We start from the raw sequence: 18,311 nt of genomic DNA on the forward strand, positions 1-18,311 counted from the left end.
AATGGGGGGGCGGTCCTGTTACTGTGCAGAGTGACACTATATCACCTTTTTTTCTTCATGTGATGTAATGTAGAAGTTGTGAAAAATTAAGTAATGTGTTCTGCAAGCGGAGCTCGAGATAACTGTGTTATTTCCTGCAGAAACGAGTCCTGGCTGGAAGGAATGATGGCGGTCTGTGCTGGATAAAAGATGAAGGACTTCACCTAGAGACGTCACTGGTGAGTCAGTGTTACCTATACACTGACACTATACACTGTATACTATATAGAGGTCCTGTGTATAATGTCACCAGTGATCTCTGTATTACCTCTACACAGACACTGCATACTAAGTACAGATCTCCTGTGAATACTGGCACTTATGGTGATAGTATTGTGGTTTTTTTTTTTATTACTGATCAGTATTGTAGTATTCAGTCACTATGTGGTGGTAATATGTGGTCTGGAAATGGTGCGGTGGTATTTGTCCCTTGTATGTAGTATTATTCGGTCACTATGTGGCCTGGTCATGGTGTGGTGGTATTAAGTCACAGGTGTGGCATGTGGGGGTGACACCATTAGGCCCAGTTTAAGTTCTACAAAACAGGAAAACCATTTTTGGTAACCTTTGTGTGTATTGAGCCGGGGGGGGGGGGGGGGGGCGCCAAACTCGGGAACAGCCCCGGGCGGCAAAAGCTCTAGCTACGCCTCTGCCTGCACCGACACATTGTAACGAGCCGCCACTGTCAGCTTTGGGGATAAATGAAAGAAAAGTGCAGATCTCAGTGGTGAACAGTCCAGGAATGAAACTGGGGAAAGAATAGGGATCTGCTGGCGGGATCCAGGGATCACAGAGAGGCGGTGGGCCGACACCAGGAAGGATCAGAAGAACTTGGCTCCTTGTTTCTCAGGAAAGTGCGAATATACAATGAACCCCCTGTAGGAGGCGCCACCTGCTGGTGAGGTATCCATGACGCTTCCTTTCCTGCACCCGGATCCCCCCCCCCCCCAAAAAAACAAAAAAAAAAAACAACAACAAATATGTGATAATATGTAACGACTCCGGTAATCCTCGGCTTTTCTAGAATCCCCCGATGGCGCCGCTGCGGCACAATAAAGACCCGACGAGCCTGAAAGCATCAGTGGTCCCGGACGGGAGATCCCCCTAGACGCACCGCAGAGGCGCAGCATCGGATAAACAAAGCAGCGGCAAAACCCGATGGTGGAAATGAAGAACAGAAAACACAATAACGGATGGACGGGCCGATGGAACGCACGGAGCGCCAGGATCGCACGCGGCCCAGACTTGGATGCCTGTTTGTTACTTTATCAGGTTTCGGTTTTATTTGGGGGGGGGGCAGCGTAATGAAGCATCATGGACACCCCCACCAGGTGGCGCCTCCCGCAGGGGATTTCATTGTTTCCACTTTCCTGATGAAGGAGACGCGGAGAAACAAGGAACCAAGTTCTTCTAATCCTCCCCGATCCCTGTTCTCCCAGTGTCGGACCACCGCCTCCTCTCCGTACGTAAATCATTTACTCTCGGGGGCCGAGCGCCCCTTTACACTGATCACTCCTGTAGTCAGACGGGCACCAGGATGGTAAAATACTTTATTGTGTTTGTCGGATGTAGCAGAGCCGGGCTGCGCGGAGCTGCAGCGTCTGGATCACCAGCTCCAGATGAGGGGTTCACACGTCGGCCGGAGACCCCCGATGACCTCGCAGCCACACAACAGAGACTTCAGAAAACACTATAAAAACGTCCAACGGTTTAAAAATGGAGGAAGGCACCGGCGTGAGCGCAGGCACTGCGGATCCCTGCCGGAGGGATGAGACCCTTATTGCACGGTTGTAGCCCCTGCACCCCGCGCCCGTGTGGAGGCGCAGAGATAACGGTTGGGTCCCGGAGGTAGGAATACACGGCGCCACCCCATGGCGGACACAGAGTTCAGCGCTAATAAATAAGAAGGTTCCCGGCTTTTGGCAGCGGCTCAGAGCAGCAGGAGTACGGCCAGCAGTGACCCCAGCAGCGTGTGGCCCCTGAGGGGCCCGGGGACCCCGGCCCGGTTCTTTGTGCTTCTCTGGGTCCCGCAGCTGTCGCCGTACCAGTCCACATAACACTGGCAGCGGAAGTGGGCGCTCAGGTAGCGCTTGTCGTCCTCCGAGAGCCGCCCCTCCGCCCACACCGGGGCCGACGCGTCGCTGCTGCTCCAATCCTGCACGATGCGGAAGCTGGCGGCGCTGAGGTGCAGGAACCCCGACGTGTCATTGGCCTGTCGGACGCAACGGCCGCTCCCGCTGCACAGGAAATGGCTGCACAGCTCCGCCGCCGTCGTCACATTCACAATGTATTCACCAAAGCTCTGCTCCAGGTACGACTTCACCGCCAGGCACGAGTCCTGCAGAGACCAGAGAGCATGAGGAGGCGGCCGAGGAAGAAAAAGAGGGGGCCGAGGAAGAAAAAGAGGGGGCCGAGGAAGAAAAAGAGGGGGCCGAGGAAGAAAAAGAGGGGGCCGAGGAAGAAAAAAAAGGGGCCGAAGAAGAGGAGGCAGCCGAGGAAGAAAAAGAGGGGGCCGAGGAAGAAAAAGAGGAGGCCGAGGAAGAAAAAAAAGGGGCCGAAGAAGAGGAGGCAGCCGAGGAAGAAAAAAGGGGGCCGAGGAAGAGGGAAGGGGGCCGAGGAAGAGGAGGCAGCCGAGGAAGAAAAAAAGGGGGCCGAGGAAGAGGGAAGGGGGCCGAGGAAGAAAAAAAGGGGGCCGAGGAAGGGGCACAGAGGCTGAAGGGAGGCACAGAGGTGGAAAGAGGTGAGGAGGCCGGGACAGAGGAGGCCGGGCATCAGGCTGTAACGCACAGGGGTACAGGACCTGCAGACAGGCTCAGCAGTAGTCTCCGCTCCAGGCTGTGGCATGCTGGGATTTGTAGTTTCATACCAGCTAGAGGACGAGGGCGTTACACCACACACAGCGGAGCAGGCACTTACCGCGTTCTTGGCGTATTCGGCGTCTCCCCAGAAGATGACCCCGGCGGCCCCCTGAGCAGCGCTCTCCCCGATGGTGGAGATCAGATCGACCTGAAAGACAGAAATGAAAGTTCAGAACGAGCGCTGGGTGCACAGCCGCCATGACAGCGCCCACAGGGATATCGCCCCCCGCACCACGGCCGCGCTGGGAGTCCATTCATGAATCAGGAGGCACAAGATGAGCAGAGCAATGAGCTCTGGACAATACACGACTTCTGGGGGCTCCTGGTTATCGGGATATGAGGCATAAGCAGTATGGTGGGGTTTGGACTCTGGGGGGCTGCTGGAAGAACGCTCTGCCTTGTAATAAGCGGTTGCAGAGCAGTGTGCACAGGGTTAAACCTCAGGATTCTGGATTGTTCCATGTCGGACGTGCCCGGTCCTGCATTTGGTTCATTCCTCCCCAGATTCCATGTTGGGGGGCTGTGGATTCCTGGATCACCCACGCAGCACAGCTCTCCGCCGGCCGCAGGGGTGGGGGTCCGCCGCATGTTATCCAGGGGATGAGGCAGTGAGTCGCCGACTGACCAGGACTACCGCTATCAAGGGCGCCGGCCCCTCCAGACAAGTCAGGGGGCTTCTCTGTACATTCACATGTGACCCCTACACGACACAGCACTCCGGGGGGTTCAGCGTCGGACGAGCAGTTTCCAGGCAGCAGATTCGCACGGAGTTGGCGCCATTCAGCGGCCGATCCGCCATCACCGGACATCGCGGATTAACGAGGCCAAAAATCTGTGTAAAATGTTCCTCGCCGGGCTGCGGAGTCAGTGTAACATGGAGCGACTCCCATCATCTCTAACACACTGGGGGCAGCAGTGCAGGAGCCGCCGGACCTCGGCTTCTAGTGGCTGCACGTTCACCTCAGCCGGGACCGGGGGAGGGGAGTGGGAGGTTTGTGTTACTGATCCCACACTGAGAAGACGCCACTTCATGGGGGTCAGATGCAAAATGGCGTCAGATCGGAGCTCCGCCAAACCATGGGAACGGCGAATATCTGCTCGGTCAGACACAAAGCAAAATCTTAGTGAGCAGTGCATTGTGGGAACTGACAATGGGGAGGAGCTAAACAGAGAACAGGAGGGGATGGGCCATGTTTACTTCAGCCGATCCGCTCTTGTCTGGTTCGAGCAGAGATTGACCTTATGACGGCTGGATGTCGCGTGACCCCCGCCAGGCGCCCCGTGACCCCCGCCAGGCGCCCCGTGACCCCCGCCAGGCGCCCCGTGACCCCCGCCAGGAGTCCTGTGACCCCCGCCAGGCGTCCCGTGACCCCCGCCAGGCGTCCTGTGACAGGGGAGGGCTCACCTGGGACAGGGTGTCCATCTTCCTCATGTAGGTGGGCCGCGAGTACACGTAGACGGGCAGGGCGTAGTCCTTGTGGTGTTTGTTTGCGATCCTCATGGCTTCCTTCACCCGGTAGTGCACGAAGAGGCGTCCCTGCGCAGTGGAGGCCAGCGACAGGTTCAGGTAGATGGACGGGAAGAGCGCGGTGCTGGCCTCCCACAGCCAGGACAGCTGGTCGTTGCGGGCGATCTCCACGTCCGGGCACCTCCCGGTGTAGCTCTCCCAGTTCTGCAGGTAGTTGTGGTTGTAACAGTCGGGGAACAGGTAGAAGCCCCAGAGCCGCCGGGGCCGGACGCTCCGCGCGCGCTGCAGTGTCTGCTCCATGAAGCTGCGGGCGGCGCTCTCAAACTCAAACTGCGCTTGCTTCATCATGTCTTCCACCGGCCACGTGGGGTGATGGGCGGCCACCAATTTCCGGGAAAAGTACCTGTATATATCCTTGGGGTACCAGTTTCTGAGCCAGATGGGGCGCCATTCCTCCCAGTCGATGACGGCCAGACCTTCCTCGTCCACGGTTTTATTAATGTATTTCTTTAGCCCTTCCTGCATAGCGTTCAGGTGTGTGCTGAGGCTGGCGTTCTGGGGGAGGCCGCCATAGTGGGACGTGTTGGTGTCGTCGATGTAGGGGTAGTACCCAAGCCGCTCTTTGTAGAAGATGGCGAGTTTCTGATCCACGAAGCCCTCGTTAGGAGAAGCATTGAAGTCAAAGACACGCAAATCAAAAGGCACGTTGTGTCGCGGCGGACATTCCTGCGTCGGGGCGTTCCAGCCCACCACAAATGGACGCCGACTGTAAATAGGGCTCGCAGTCGGCTTCTCCATGGCCGGGGATGAGAGGCCATGATGGCAGAGGAGGAGAAAGCACCAGAGGAGGAACATGGAGGAGGGAAGCATGGTGACCACCGAGGAGACCCCTGAGGAGGAGAGAAAAATCCGTCAATTATCAGAAAATCGTCATCAACTAATAACCACAAACAAAACTCAACTGGGGGCAAAACGGAGGCTGAGATAACAGAGCCGCGACCACCCCACCTACAAGAGCTGCGCTCCCCCCAGTCAGACACCGGCGCACAGAGGTCAGCAGAGCCCCCCGCTACCCAGACAGACGTCGGCTGAGCCCCCCGCTACCCAGACAGAGGTCGGCTGAGCCCCCCCGCTACCCAGACAGACGTCGGCTGAGCCCCCCGCTACCCAGACAGACGTCAGCAGAGCCCCCTGCTACCCAGACAGACGTCGGATGAGCCCCCCGCTACCCAGACAGACGTCAGCAGAGCCCCCCGCTACCCAGACAGACGTCAGCAGAGCCCCCCGCTACCCAGACAGACGTCGGCTGAGCCCCCCGCTACCCAGACAGACGTCGGCTGAGCCCCCCGCTACCCAGACAGACGTCAGCAGAGCCCCCCGCTACCCAGACAGACGTCGGCTGAGCCCCCCGCTACCCAGACAGACGTCGGCTGAGCCCCCCGCTACCCAGACAGACGTCGGCTGAGCCCCCCGCTACCCAGACAGACGTCGGCTGAGCCCCCCGCTACCCAGACAGACGTCGGCTGAGCCCCCCGCTACCCAGACAGACGTCAGCAGAGCCCCCCGCTACCCAGACAGACGTCGGCTGAGCCCCCCGCCACCCAGACAGAGGTCGGCTGAGCCCCCCCTGCTACCCAGACAGACGTCGGCTGAGCCCCCCGCTACCCAGACAGAGGTCGGCTGAGCCCCCCCGCTACCCAGACAGAGGTCGGCTGAGCCCCCCCTACCCAGACAGAGGTCGGCTGAGCCCCCCCCTACACAGAAACAGGTCGGCTGAGCTCCCCCTACCCAGACAGACGTCGGCTGAGCCCCCCGCTACCCAGACAGAGGTCGGCTGAGCCCCCCCTACCCAGACAGAGGTCGGCTGAGCCCCCCCCTACACAGAAACAGGTCGGCTGAGCCCCCCCTACACAGAAACAGGTCGGCTGAGCCCCCCCTACCCAGACAGACGTCGGCTGAGCCCCCCGCTACCCAGACAGACGTCGGCTGAGCCCCCCGCTACCCAGACAGACGTCGGCTGAGCCCCCCCTACCCAGAAACAGGTCGGCTGAGCCCCCCCTACCCAGACAGCTGAGGGCTCGTTATTAGTGATGAGCGAATATACTCGTTACTCGAGATTTCTCCAGCACACTCGGGGGTCCTCCGAATATTTTTTTAGTGCTCGGAGATTTAGTTTTTAGCGCCGCAGCTGAATGATTTACATCTGTTAGCTGCATAAGTACATGTGGGGGTTGTCTGGTTGCTAGAGAATCCCCACATGTACTTATGCAGCTAACAGATGTAAATCATTCAGCTGCGGCAAGAAAAATTAAATCTCCGAGCACTAAAAAATACTCGGAAGACCCCCGAGTGTGCTGGAGAAATCTCGAGTAACGAGTATATTCGCTCATCACTACTCGTTACATTGTAATGAGAGAAAAACGATCGGCGCATCCAAACCAGTGTGAATAGGGGCAAACCAGGAGCAGCTGCCTCCACATATAATATCTATGCGCTAAGCAGGTCTAATATGGAATACAGCCATTGTTAGTCATATTTCATGTATTCCATATTAGACGTGGTTTGGCGCCATAGAGTGCGACCTTTCTTGTACACTCGTTACATTGTGTCACTGCTGGTTCGTGTATTATTCTGGAGGGCAGGATTTGTAGCTCTGAGGATTCACCTTCAGCAAGCAGAGATCTTACACCAGTGTGGTGGGCAGCGAGGTCACAGCCCGTCGCATGGTTTTGGTGTCACCATACATCGCACGGTGCGTACAACCCCCACCGTCGCCTGCGAGACAAGAAAGGACAACGTGTGACGCTTCTGTACAGGGTCGCTCCACAGACGGGTGTCAGGGCCTCACCCATAGCGGCTGGTACACCTGACAGGACGCGCCCGGCTGCATCATAGGGCGACTGACGTAGACGAGGACGATCCACCCGAGGACGATCCACCCGAGGACGTTACCGAAGATTATATATAGAAACACAGACAAAGGGGAACCAGCCCCGCAAAGGAATGAGGAGCCGACGGCAGCGCACAGGTCACTGCTGCTCCTATTCACTTCTATGGGAGCGGCGGCAGCGGAAGATAACAGCGCCCCAATAATGGCTGATAACAGGGAGTAATAGATTGTAGTCTCCTCCCCAGTAATGGCTGATAACAGGGAGTAATAGATTGTAGTCTCCTCCCCAGTAATGGCTGATAACAGGGAGTAATAGATTGTAGTCTCCTCCCCCAGTAATGGCTGATAACAGAGAGTAATAGATTGTAGTCTCCTCCCCAGTAATGGCTGATAACAGGGAGTAATAGATTGTAGTCTCCTCCCCCAGTAATGGCTGATAACAGAGAGTAATAGATTGTAGTCTCCTCCCCAGTAATGGCTGATAACAGGGAGTAATAGACTGTAGTCTCCTCCCCAGTAATGGCTGATAACAGGGAGTAATAGATTGTAGTCTCCTCCCCAGTAATGGCTGATAACAGGGAGTAATAGATTGTAGTCTCCCCCCAGTAATGGCTGATAACAGGGAGTAATAGATTGTAGTCTCCTCCCCAGTAATGGCTGATAACAGGGAGTAATAGACTGTAGTCTCCTCCCCAGTAATGGCTGATAACAGGGAGTAATAGATTGTAGTCTCCTCCCCAGTAATGGCTGATAACAGGGAGTAATAGATTGTAGTCTCCCCCCAGTAATGGCTGATAACAGGGAGTAATAGATTGTAGTCTCCTCCCCAGTAATGGCTGATAACAGGGAGTAATAGATTGTAGTCTCCTCCCCAGTAATGGCTGATAACAGGGAGTAATAGATTGTAGTCTCCTCCCCAGTAATGGCTGATAACAGGGAGTAATAGATTGTAGTCTCCTCCCCAGTAATGGCTGATAACAGGGAGTAATAGATTGTAGTCTCCCCCCAGTAATGGCTGATAACAGGGAGTAATAGATTGTAGTCTCCTCCCCAGTAATGGCTGATAACAGGGAGTAATAGATTGTAGTCTCCTCCCCAGTAATGGCTGATAACAGGGAGTAATAGATTGTAGTCTCCTCCCCAGTAATGGCTGATAACAGGGAGTAATAGATTGTAGTCTCCTCCCCAGTAATGGCTGATAACAGGGAGTAATAGATTGTAGTCTCCTCCCCAGTAATGGCTGATAACAGGGAGTAATAGATTGCAGTCTCCTCCCCAGTAATGGCTGATAACAGGGAGTAATAGATTGTAGTCTCCTCCCCCAGTAATGGCTGATAACAGGGAGTAATAGATTGTAGTCTCCTCCCCAGTAATGGCTGATAACAGGGAGTAATAGATTGCAGTCTCCTCCCCAGTAATGGCTGATAACAGGGAGTAATAGATTGTAGTCTCCTCCCCCAGTAATGGCTGATAACAGGGAGTAATAGATTGCAGTCTCCTCCCCAGTAATGGCTGATAACAGAGAGTAATAGATTGTAGTCTCCTCCCCAGTAATGGCTGATAACAGGGAGTAATAGATTGCAGTCTCCTCCCCCAGTAATGGCTGATAACAGGGAGTAATAGATTGTAGTCTCCCCCCAGTAATGGCTGATAACAGAGAGTAATAGATTGTAGTCTCCTCCCCAGTAATGGCTGATAACAGGGAGTAATAGATTGTAGTCTCCTCCCCCAGTAATGGCTGATAACAGGGAGTAATAGATTGCAGTCTCCTCCCCCAGTAATGGCTGATAACAGGGAGTAATAGATTGTAGTCTCCTCCCCAGTAATGGCTGATAACAGGGAGTAATAGATTGTAGTCTCCTCCCCAGTAATGGCTGATAACAGGGAGTAATAGATTGTAGTCTCCTCCCCAGTAATGGCTGATAACAGGGAGTAATAGATTGTAGTCTCCTCCCCAGTAATGACTGATAACAGGGAGTAATAGATTGTAGTCTCCCCCCAGTAATGGCTGATAACAGAGAGTAATAGATTGTAGTCTCCTCCCCAGTAATGGCTGATAACAGGGAGTAATAGATTGTAGTCTCCTCCCAGTAATGGCTGATAACAGGGAGTAATAGATTGTAGTCTCCTCCCCCAGTAATGGCTGATAACAGGGAGTAATAGATTGTAGTCTCCTCCCCAGTAATGGCTGATAACAGGGAGTAATAGATTGCAGTCTCCTCCCCAGTAATGGCTGATAACAGGGAGTAATAGATTGTAGTCTCCTCCCCAGTAATGGCTGATAACAGGGAGTAATAGCCTGCAGCCAGCTCCCCCAGTAATGGCTGATAACAGGGAGTAATAGATTGTAGTCTCCTCCCCAGTAATGGCTGATAACAGGGAGTAATAGATTGTAGTCTCCTCCCCCAGTAATGGCTGATAACAGGGAGTAATAGATTGTAGTCTCCTCCCCAGTAATGGCTGATAACAGGGAGTAATAGATTGTAGTCTCCTCCCCCAGTAATGGCTGATAACAGGGAGTAATAGATTGCAGTCTCCTCCCCCAGTAATGGCTGATAACAGGGAGTAATAGATTGTAGTCTCCTCCCCAGTAATGGCTGATAACAGGGAGTAATAGATTGTAGTCTCCTCCCCAGTAATGGCTGATAACAGAGAGTAATAGATTGTAGTCTCCTCCCCAGTAATGGCTGATAACAGGGAGTAATAGATTGCAGTCTCCTCCCCCAGTAATGGCTGATAACAGGGAGTAATAGATTGTAGTCTCCCCCCAGTAATGGCTGATAACAGAGAGTAATAGATTGTAGTCTCCTCCCCAGTAATGGCTGATAACAGGGAGTAATAGATTGTAGTCTCCTCCCCCAGTAATGGCTGATAACAGGGAGTAATAGATTGCAGTCTCCTCCCCCAGTAATGGCTGATAACAGGGAGTAATAGATTGTAGTCTCCTCCCCAGTAATGGCTGATAACAGGGAGTAATAGATTGTAGTCTCCTCCCCAGTAATGGCTGATAACAGGGAGTAATAGATTGTAGTCTCCTCCCCCAGTAATGGCTGATAACAGGGAGTAATAGATTGTAGTCTCCTCCCCAGTAATGGCTGATAACAGGGAGTAATAGACTGTAGTCTCCCCCCAGTAATGACTGATAACAGGGAGTAATAGATTGTAGTCTCCTCCCCAGTAATGACTGATAACAGGGAGTAATAGATTGTAGTCTCCTCCCCCAGTAATGGCTGATAACAGGGAGTAATAGATTGCAGTCTCCTCCCCAGTAATGGCTGATAACAGGAGTAATAGATTGTAGTCTCCTCCCCCAGTAATGGCTGATAACAGGAGTAATAGATTGTAGTCTCCTCCCCCAGTAATGGCTGATAACAGGGAGTAATAGATTGTAGTCTCCCCCCAGTAATGACTGATAACAGGAGTAATAGATTGTAGTCTCCTCCCCCAGTAATGGCTGATAACAGGGAGTAATAGATTGTAGTCTCCTCCCCCAGTAATGGCTGATAACAGGGAGTAATAGATTGTAGTCTCCTCCCCAGTAATGGCTGATAACAGAGAGTAATAGATTGTAGTCTCCTCCCCAGTAATGGCTGATAACAGGGAGTAATAGATTGCAGTCTCCTCCCCCAGTAATGGCTGATAACAGGGAGTAATAGATTGCAGTCTCCTCCCCCAGTAATGGCTGATAACAGGGAGTAATAGATTGTAGTCTCCTCCCCAGTAATGGCTGATAACAGGGAGTAATAGATTGTAGTCTCCTCCCCAGTAATGGCTGATAACAGGGAGTAATAGATTGTAGTCTCCTCCCCCAGTAATGGCTGATAACAGGGAGTAATAGATTGTAGTCTCCTCCCCAGTAATGGCTGATAACAGGGAGTAATAGATTGCAGTCTCCTCCCCAGTAATGGCTGATAACAGGGAGTAATAGATTGTAGTCTCCTCCCCAGTAATGGCTGATAACAGGGAGTAATAGATTGCAGTCTCCTCCCCAGTAATGGCTGATAACAGGGAGTAATAGATTGCAGTCTCCTCCCCAGTAATGGCTGATAACAGGGAGTAATAGATTGCAGTCTCCTCCCCAGTAATGGCTGATAACAGGGAGTAATAGATTGTAGTCTCCTCCCCAGTAATGGCTGATAACAGGGAGTAATAGATTGTAGTCTCCTCCCCCAGTAATGGCTGATAACAGGGAGTAATAGATTGTAGTCTCCTCCCCCAGTAATGGCTGATAACAGGGAGTAATAGATTGCAGTCTCCTCCCAGTAATGGCTGATAACAGGGAGTAATAGATTGTAGTCTCCTCCCCAGTAATGGCTGATAACAGGGAGTAATAGATTGTAGTCTCCTCCCCCAGTAATGGCTGATAACAGGGAGTAATAGATTGTAGTCTCCTCCCCAGTAATGGCTGATAACAGGGAGTAATAGATTGCAGTCTCCTCCCCCAGTAATGGCTGATAACAGGGAGTAATAGATTGTAGTCTCCTCCCCAGTAATGGCTGATAACAGAGAGTAATAGATTGTAGTCTCCTCCCCAGTAATGGCTGATAACAGGGAGTAATAGATTGCAGTCTCCTCCCCCAGTAATGGCTGATAACAGGGAGTAATAGATTGCAGTCTCCTCCCCCAGTAATGGCTGATAACAGGGAGTAATAGATTGTAGTCTCCTCCCCAGTAATGGCTGATAACAGGGAGTAATAGATTGCAGTCTCCTCCCAGTAATGGCTGATAACAGGGAGTAATAGATTGTAGTCTCCTCCCCAGTAATGGCTGATAACAGGGAGTAATAGATTGTAGTCTCCTCCCCCAGTAATGGCTGATAACAGGGAGTAATAGATTGTAGTCTCCTCCCCAGTAATGGCTGATAACAGGGAGTAATAGATTGCAGTCTCCTCCCCCAGTAATGGCTGATAACAGGGAGTAATAGATTGTAGTCTCCTCCCCCAGTAATGGCTGATAACAGGGAGTAATAGATTGTAGTCTCCTCCCCAGTAATGGCTGATAACAGGGAGTAATAGATTGTAGTCTCCTCCCCAGTAATGGCTGATAACAGAGAGTAATAGATTGTAGTCTCCTCCCCAGTAATGGCTGATAACAGGGAGTAATAGATTGCAGTCTCCTCCCCCAGTAATGGCTGATAACAGGGAGTAATAGATTGTAGTCTCCTCCCCAGTAATGGCTGATAACAGGGAGTAATAGATTGTAGTCTCCTCCCCAGTAATGGCTGATAACAGGGAGTAATAGATTGTAGTCTCCTCCCCCAGTAATGGCTGATAACAGGGAGTAATAGATTGTAGTCTCCTCCCCAGTAATGGCTGATAACAGGGAGTAATAGATTGTAGTCTCCTCCCCAGTAATGGCTGATAACAGGGAGTAATAGATTGCAGTCTCCTCCCCAGTAATGGCTGATAACAGGGAGTAATAGATTGTAGTCTCCTCCCCAGTAATGGCTGATAACAGGGAGTAATAGATTGCAGTCTCCTCCCCAGTAATGGCTGATAACAGGGAGTAATAGATTGTAGTCTCCTCCCCAGTAATGGCTGATAACAGGGAGTAATAGATTGTAGTCTCCTCCCCCAGTAATGGCTGATAACAGGGAGTAATAGATTGCAGTCTCCTCCCCAGTAATGGCTGATAACAGGGAGTAATAGATTGCAGTCTCCTCCCCAGTAATGGCTGATAACAGGGAGTAATAGATTGCAGTCTCCTCCCCAGTAATGGCTGATAACAGGGAGTAATAGATTGTAGTCTCCTCCCCAGTAATGGCTGATAACAGGGAGTAATAGATTGTAGTCTCCTCCCCCAGTAATGGCTGATAACAGGGAGTAATAGATTGTAGTCTCCTCCCCAGTAATGGCTGATAACAGGGAGTAATAGATTGCAGTCTCCTCCCAGTAATGGCTGATAACAGGGAGTAATAGATTGTAGTCTCCTCCCCAGTAATGGCTGATAACAGGGAGTAATAGATTGTAGTCTCCTCCCCCAGTAATGGCTGATAACAGGGAGTAATAGACTGTAGTCTCCTCCCCAGTAATGGCTGATAACAGGGAGTAATAGATTGCAGTCTCCTCCCAGTAATGGCTGATAACAGGGAGTAATAGATTGTAGTCTCCTCCCAGTAATGGCTGATAACAGGGAGTAATAGATTGCAGTCTCCTCCTCCAGTAACGGCTGATAACAGAGAGTAATAGATTGTAGTCTCCTCCTCCAGTAATGGCTGATAACAGGGAGTAATAGATTGCAGTCTCCTCCCAGTAATGGCTGATAACAGGGAGTAATAGATTGTAGTCTCCCCCCAGTAATGGCTGATAACAGGGAGTAATAGATTGTAGTCTCCTCCCCCAGTAATGGCTGATAACAGGGAGTAATAGATTGTAGTCTCCTCCCCAGTAATGGCTGATAACAGGGAGTAATAGATTGCAGTCTCCTCCCAGTAATGGCTGATAACAGGGAGTAATAGATTGTAGTCTCCTCCCCAGTAATGGCTGATAACAGGGAGTAATAGATTGTAGTCTCCTCCCCAGTAATGGCTGATAACAGGGAGTAATAGATTGTAGTCTCCTCCCCAGTAATGGCTGATAACAGGGAGTAATAGATTGCAGTCTCCTCCCAGTAATGGCTGATAACAGGGAGTAATAGATTGTAGTCTCCTCCCAGTAATGGCTGATAACAGGGAGTAATAGATTGTAGTCTCCTCCCCAGTAATGGCTGATAACAGGGAGTAATAGATTGTAGTCTCCCCCCCCAGTAATGGCTGATAACAGGGAGTAATAGATTGCAGTCTCCTCCCAGTAATGGCTGATAACAGGGAGTAATAGATTGTAGTCTCCTCCCCCAGTAATGGCTGATAACAGGGAGTAATAGATTGTAGTCTCCTCCCCAGTAATGGCTGATAACAGGGAGTAATAGATTGTAGTCTCCTCCCAGTAATGGCTGATAACAGGGAGTAATAGACTGTAGTCTCCTCCCCAGTAATGGCTGATAACAGGGAGTAATAGATTGTAGTCTCCTCCCCCAGTAATGGCTGATAACAGGGAGTAATAGACTGTAGTCTCCTCCCCAGTAATGGCTGATAACAGGGAGTAATAGATTGTAGTCTCCTCCCCAGTAATGGCTGATAACAGGGAGTAATAGATTGTAGTCTCCTCCCCCAGTAATGGCTGATAACAGGGAGTAATAGATTGTAGTCTCCTCCCCCAGTAATGGCTGATAACAGAGAGTAATAGATTGTAGTCACCTCCCCCAGTAATGGCTGATAACAGGGAGTAATAGATTGTAGTCTCCTCCCCAGTAATGGCTGATAACAGGGAGTAATAGATTGCAGTCTCCTCCCAGTAATGGCTGATAACAGGGAGTAATAGATTGTAGTCTCCTCCCCCAGTAATGGCTGATAACAGGGAGTAATAGATTGTAGTCTCCTCTCCAGTAATGGCTGATAACAGGGAGTAATAGATTGTAGTCTCCTCTCCAGTAATGGCTGATAACAGGGAGTAATAGATTGTAGTCTCCTCCCCAGTAATGGCTGATAACAGGGAGTAATAGATTGTAGTCTCCTCCCCAGTAATGGCTGATAACAGGGAGTAATAGATTGTAGTCTCCTCCCCCAGTAATGGCTGATAACAGGGAGTAATAGATTGTAGTCTCCTCCCCCAGTAATGGCTGATAACAGGGAGTAATAGATTGTAGTCTCCTCCCCCAGTAATGGCTGATAACAGGGAGTAATAGATTGCAGTCTCCTCCCCAGTAATGGCTGATAACAGGGAGTAATAGATTGCAGTCTCCTCCCCCAGTAATGGCTGATAACAGGGAGTAATAGATTGCAGTCTCCTCCCCCAGTAATGGCTGATAACAGGGAGTAATAGATTGCAGTCTCCTCCCCCAGTAATGGCTGATAACAGGGAGTAATAGATTGCAGTCTCCTCCCCAGTAATGGCTGATAACAGGGAGTAATAGATTGTAGTCTCCTCCCCCAGTAATGGCTGATAACAGGGAGTAATAGATTGTAGTCTCCTCCCCCAGTAATGGCTGATAACAGGGAGTAATAGACTGTAGTCTCCTCCCCAGTAATGGCTGATAACAGGGAGTAATAGATTGTAGTCTCCTCCCCAGTAATGGCTGATAACAGGGAGTAATAGATTGTAGTCTCCTCCCCCAGTAATGGCTGATAACAGGGAGTAATAGATTGTAGTCTCCTCCCCAGTAATGGCTGATAACAGGGAGTAATAGATTGTAGTCTCCTCCCCAGTAATGGCTGATAACAGGGAGTAATAGATTGTAGTCTCCTCCCCCAGTAATGGCTGATAACAGGGAGTAATAGATTGTAGTCTCCTCCCAGTAATGGCTGATAACAGGGAGTAATAGATTGTAGTCTCCTCCCAGTAATGGCTGATAACAGGGAGTAATAGATTGTAGTCTCCCCCCCAGTAATGGCTGATAACAGGGAGTAATAGATTGTAGTCTCCTCCCAGTAATGGCTGATAACAGGGAGTAATAGATTGTAGTCTCCTCCCAGTAATGGCTGATAACAGGGAGTAATAGATTGTAGTCTCCTCCCAGTAATGGCTGATAACAGGGAGTAATAGATTGCAGTCTCCCCCCAGTAATGGCTGATAACAGGGAGTAATAGATTGTAGTCTCCCCCAGTAATGGCTGATAACAGGGAGTAATAGACTGTAGTCTCCTCCCCCAGTAATGGCTGATAACAGGGAGTAATAGATTGTAGTCTCCTCCCCAGTAATGGCTAATAACAGGGAGTAATAGATTGTAGTCTCCTCCCCAGTAATGGCTGATAACAGGGAGTAATAGATTGTAGTCTCCCCCAGTAATGGCTGATAACAGGGAGTAATAGACTGTAGTCTCCTCCCCCAGTAATGGCTGATAACAGGGAGTAATAGATTGCAGTCTCCCCCCAGTAATGGCTGATAACAGGAGTAATAGATTGTAGTCTCCCCCAGTAATGGCTGATAACAGGGAGTAATAGACTGTAGTCTCCTCCCCCAGTAATGGCTGATAACAGGGAGTAATAGATTGTAGTCTCCTCCCCAGTAATGGCTGATAACAGGGAGTAATAGATTGCAGTCTCCTCCCCAGTAATGGCTGATAACAGGGAGTAATAGATTGCAGTCTCCTCCCCAGTAATGGCTGATAACAGGGAGTAATAGATTGTAGTCTCCTCCCCAGTAATGGCTGATAACAGGGAGTAATAGATTGTAGTCTCCTCCCAGTAATGGCTGATAACAGGGAGTAATAGATTGTAGTCTCCTCCCCAGTAATGGCTGATAACAGGGAGTAATAGATTGTAGTCTCCTCCCAGTAATGGCTGATAACAGGGAGTAATAGACTGTAGTCTCCTCCCCCAGTAATGGCTGATAACAGGGAGTAATAGATTGTAGTCTCCTCCCAGTAATGGCTGATAACAGGGAGTAATAGATTGTAGTCTCCTCCCAGTAATGGCTGATAACAGGGAGTAATAGATTGTAGTCTCCTCCCCAGTAATGGCTGATAACAGGGAGTAATAGATTGTAGTCTCCTCCCCAGTAATGGCTGATAACAGGGAGTAATAGATTGTAGTCTCCTCCCAGTAATGGCTGATAACAGGGAGTAATAGATTGTAGTCTCCTCCCCCAGTAATGGCTGATAACAGGGAGTAATAGATTGTAGTCTCCTCCCCAGTAATGGCTGATAACAGGGAGTAATAGACTGTAGTCTCCTCCCCCAGTAATGGCTGATAACAGGGAGTAATAGATTGTAGTCTCCTCCCCAGTAATGGCTGATAACAGGGAGTAATAGATTGTAGTCTCCTCCCAGTAATGGCTGATAACAGGGAGTAATAGATTGCAGTCTCCTCCCCAGTAATGGCTGATAACAGGGAGTAATAGATTGTAGTCTCCTCCCCAGTAATGGCTGATAACAGGGAGTAATAGACTGTAGTCTCCTCCCCCAGTAATGGCTGATAACAGGGAGTAATAGATTGTAGTCTCCTCCCCAGTAATGGCTGATAACAGGGAGTAATAGATTGCAGTCTCCTCCCCAGTAATGGCTGATAACAGGGAGTAATAGATTGTAGTCTCCTCCCAGTAATGGCTGATAACAGGGAGTAATAGACTGTAGTCTCCTCCCCCAGTAATGGCTGATAACAGGGAGTAATAGATTGTAGTCTCCTCCCAGTAATGGCTGATAACAGGGAGTAATAGATTGTAGTCTCCTCCCAGTAATGGCTGATAACAGGGAGTAATAGATTGTAGTCTCCTCCCCAGTAATGGCTGATAACAGGGAGTAATAGATTGTAGTCTCCTCCCCAGTAATGGCTGATAACAGGGAGTAATAGATTGTAGTCTCCTCCCAGTAATGGCTGATAACAGGGAGTAATAGATTGTAGTCTCCTCCCCCAGTAATGGCTGATAACAGGGAGTAATAGATTGTAGTCTCCTCCCCCAGTAATGGCTGATAACAGGGAGTAATAGACTGTAGTATCCTCCCCAGTAATGGCTGATAACAGGGAGTAATAGATTGTAGTCTCCTCCCAGTAATGGCTGATAACAGGGAGTAATAGATTGCAGTCTCCTCCCCCAGTAATGGCTGATAACAGGGAGTAATAGATTGTAGTCTCCTCCCCCAGTAATGGCTGATAACAGGGAGTAATAGATTGCAGTCTCCTCCCCAGTAATGGCTGATAACAGGGAGTAATAGATTGTAGTCTCCTCCCCCAGTAATGGCTGATAACAGGGAGTAATAGATTGCAGTCTCCTCCCCAGTAATGGCTGATAACAGGGAGTAATAGATTGCAGTCTCCTCCCAGTAATGGCTGATAACAGGGAGTAATAGATTGTAGTCTCCTCCCAGTAATGGCTGATAACAGGGAGTAATAGATTGTAGTCTCCTCCCCCAGTAATGGCTGATAACAGGGAGTAATAGATTGTAGTCTCCTCCCCAGTAATGACTGATAACAGGGAGTAATAGATTGCAGTCTCCTCCCCAGTAATGGCTGATAACAGGGAGTAATAGACTGCAGTCTCCTCCCCAGTAATGGCTGATAACAGGGAGTAATAGATTGCAGTCT

General features: G+C 50.3%; 1 protein-coding gene across 2 annotated transcripts in view; it reads right to left on the reverse strand.

Annotated features, from left to right (window-relative positions):
• Positions 1 to 1,570: 1,570 nt before the first annotated feature.
• LOC138647199 (hyaluronidase-2-like) overlaps positions 1,571 to 18,311 on the reverse strand; it is a 44,631-nt gene continuing 27,890 nt past the window's right edge. For both annotated transcript variants that reach the window (XM_069736049.1, XM_069736048.1), the window contains exons 2-4: positions 4,303 to 5,255; positions 2,956 to 3,045; positions 1,571 to 2,377 (exon numbers count right to left, since the gene is read on the reverse strand). In XM_069736049.1, coding sequence (XP_069592150.1) covers positions 1,970 to 2,377; positions 2,956 to 3,045; positions 4,303 to 5,235 — 1,431 coding nt within the window. In that variant the 5' untranslated portion in view covers positions 5,236 to 5,255 and the 3' untranslated portion in view covers positions 1,571 to 1,969. The remainder of the gene's footprint in view (positions 2,378 to 2,955; positions 3,046 to 4,302; positions 5,256 to 18,311) is intronic.

Source organism: Ranitomeya imitator, chromosome 8 (genome assembly GCF_032444005.1).
Source record: "Ranitomeya imitator isolate aRanImi1 chromosome 8, aRanImi1.pri, whole genome shotgun sequence".
In the NCBI taxonomy this organism is placed as follows: domain Eukaryota; kingdom Metazoa; phylum Chordata; class Amphibia; order Anura; family Dendrobatidae; genus Ranitomeya; species Ranitomeya imitator.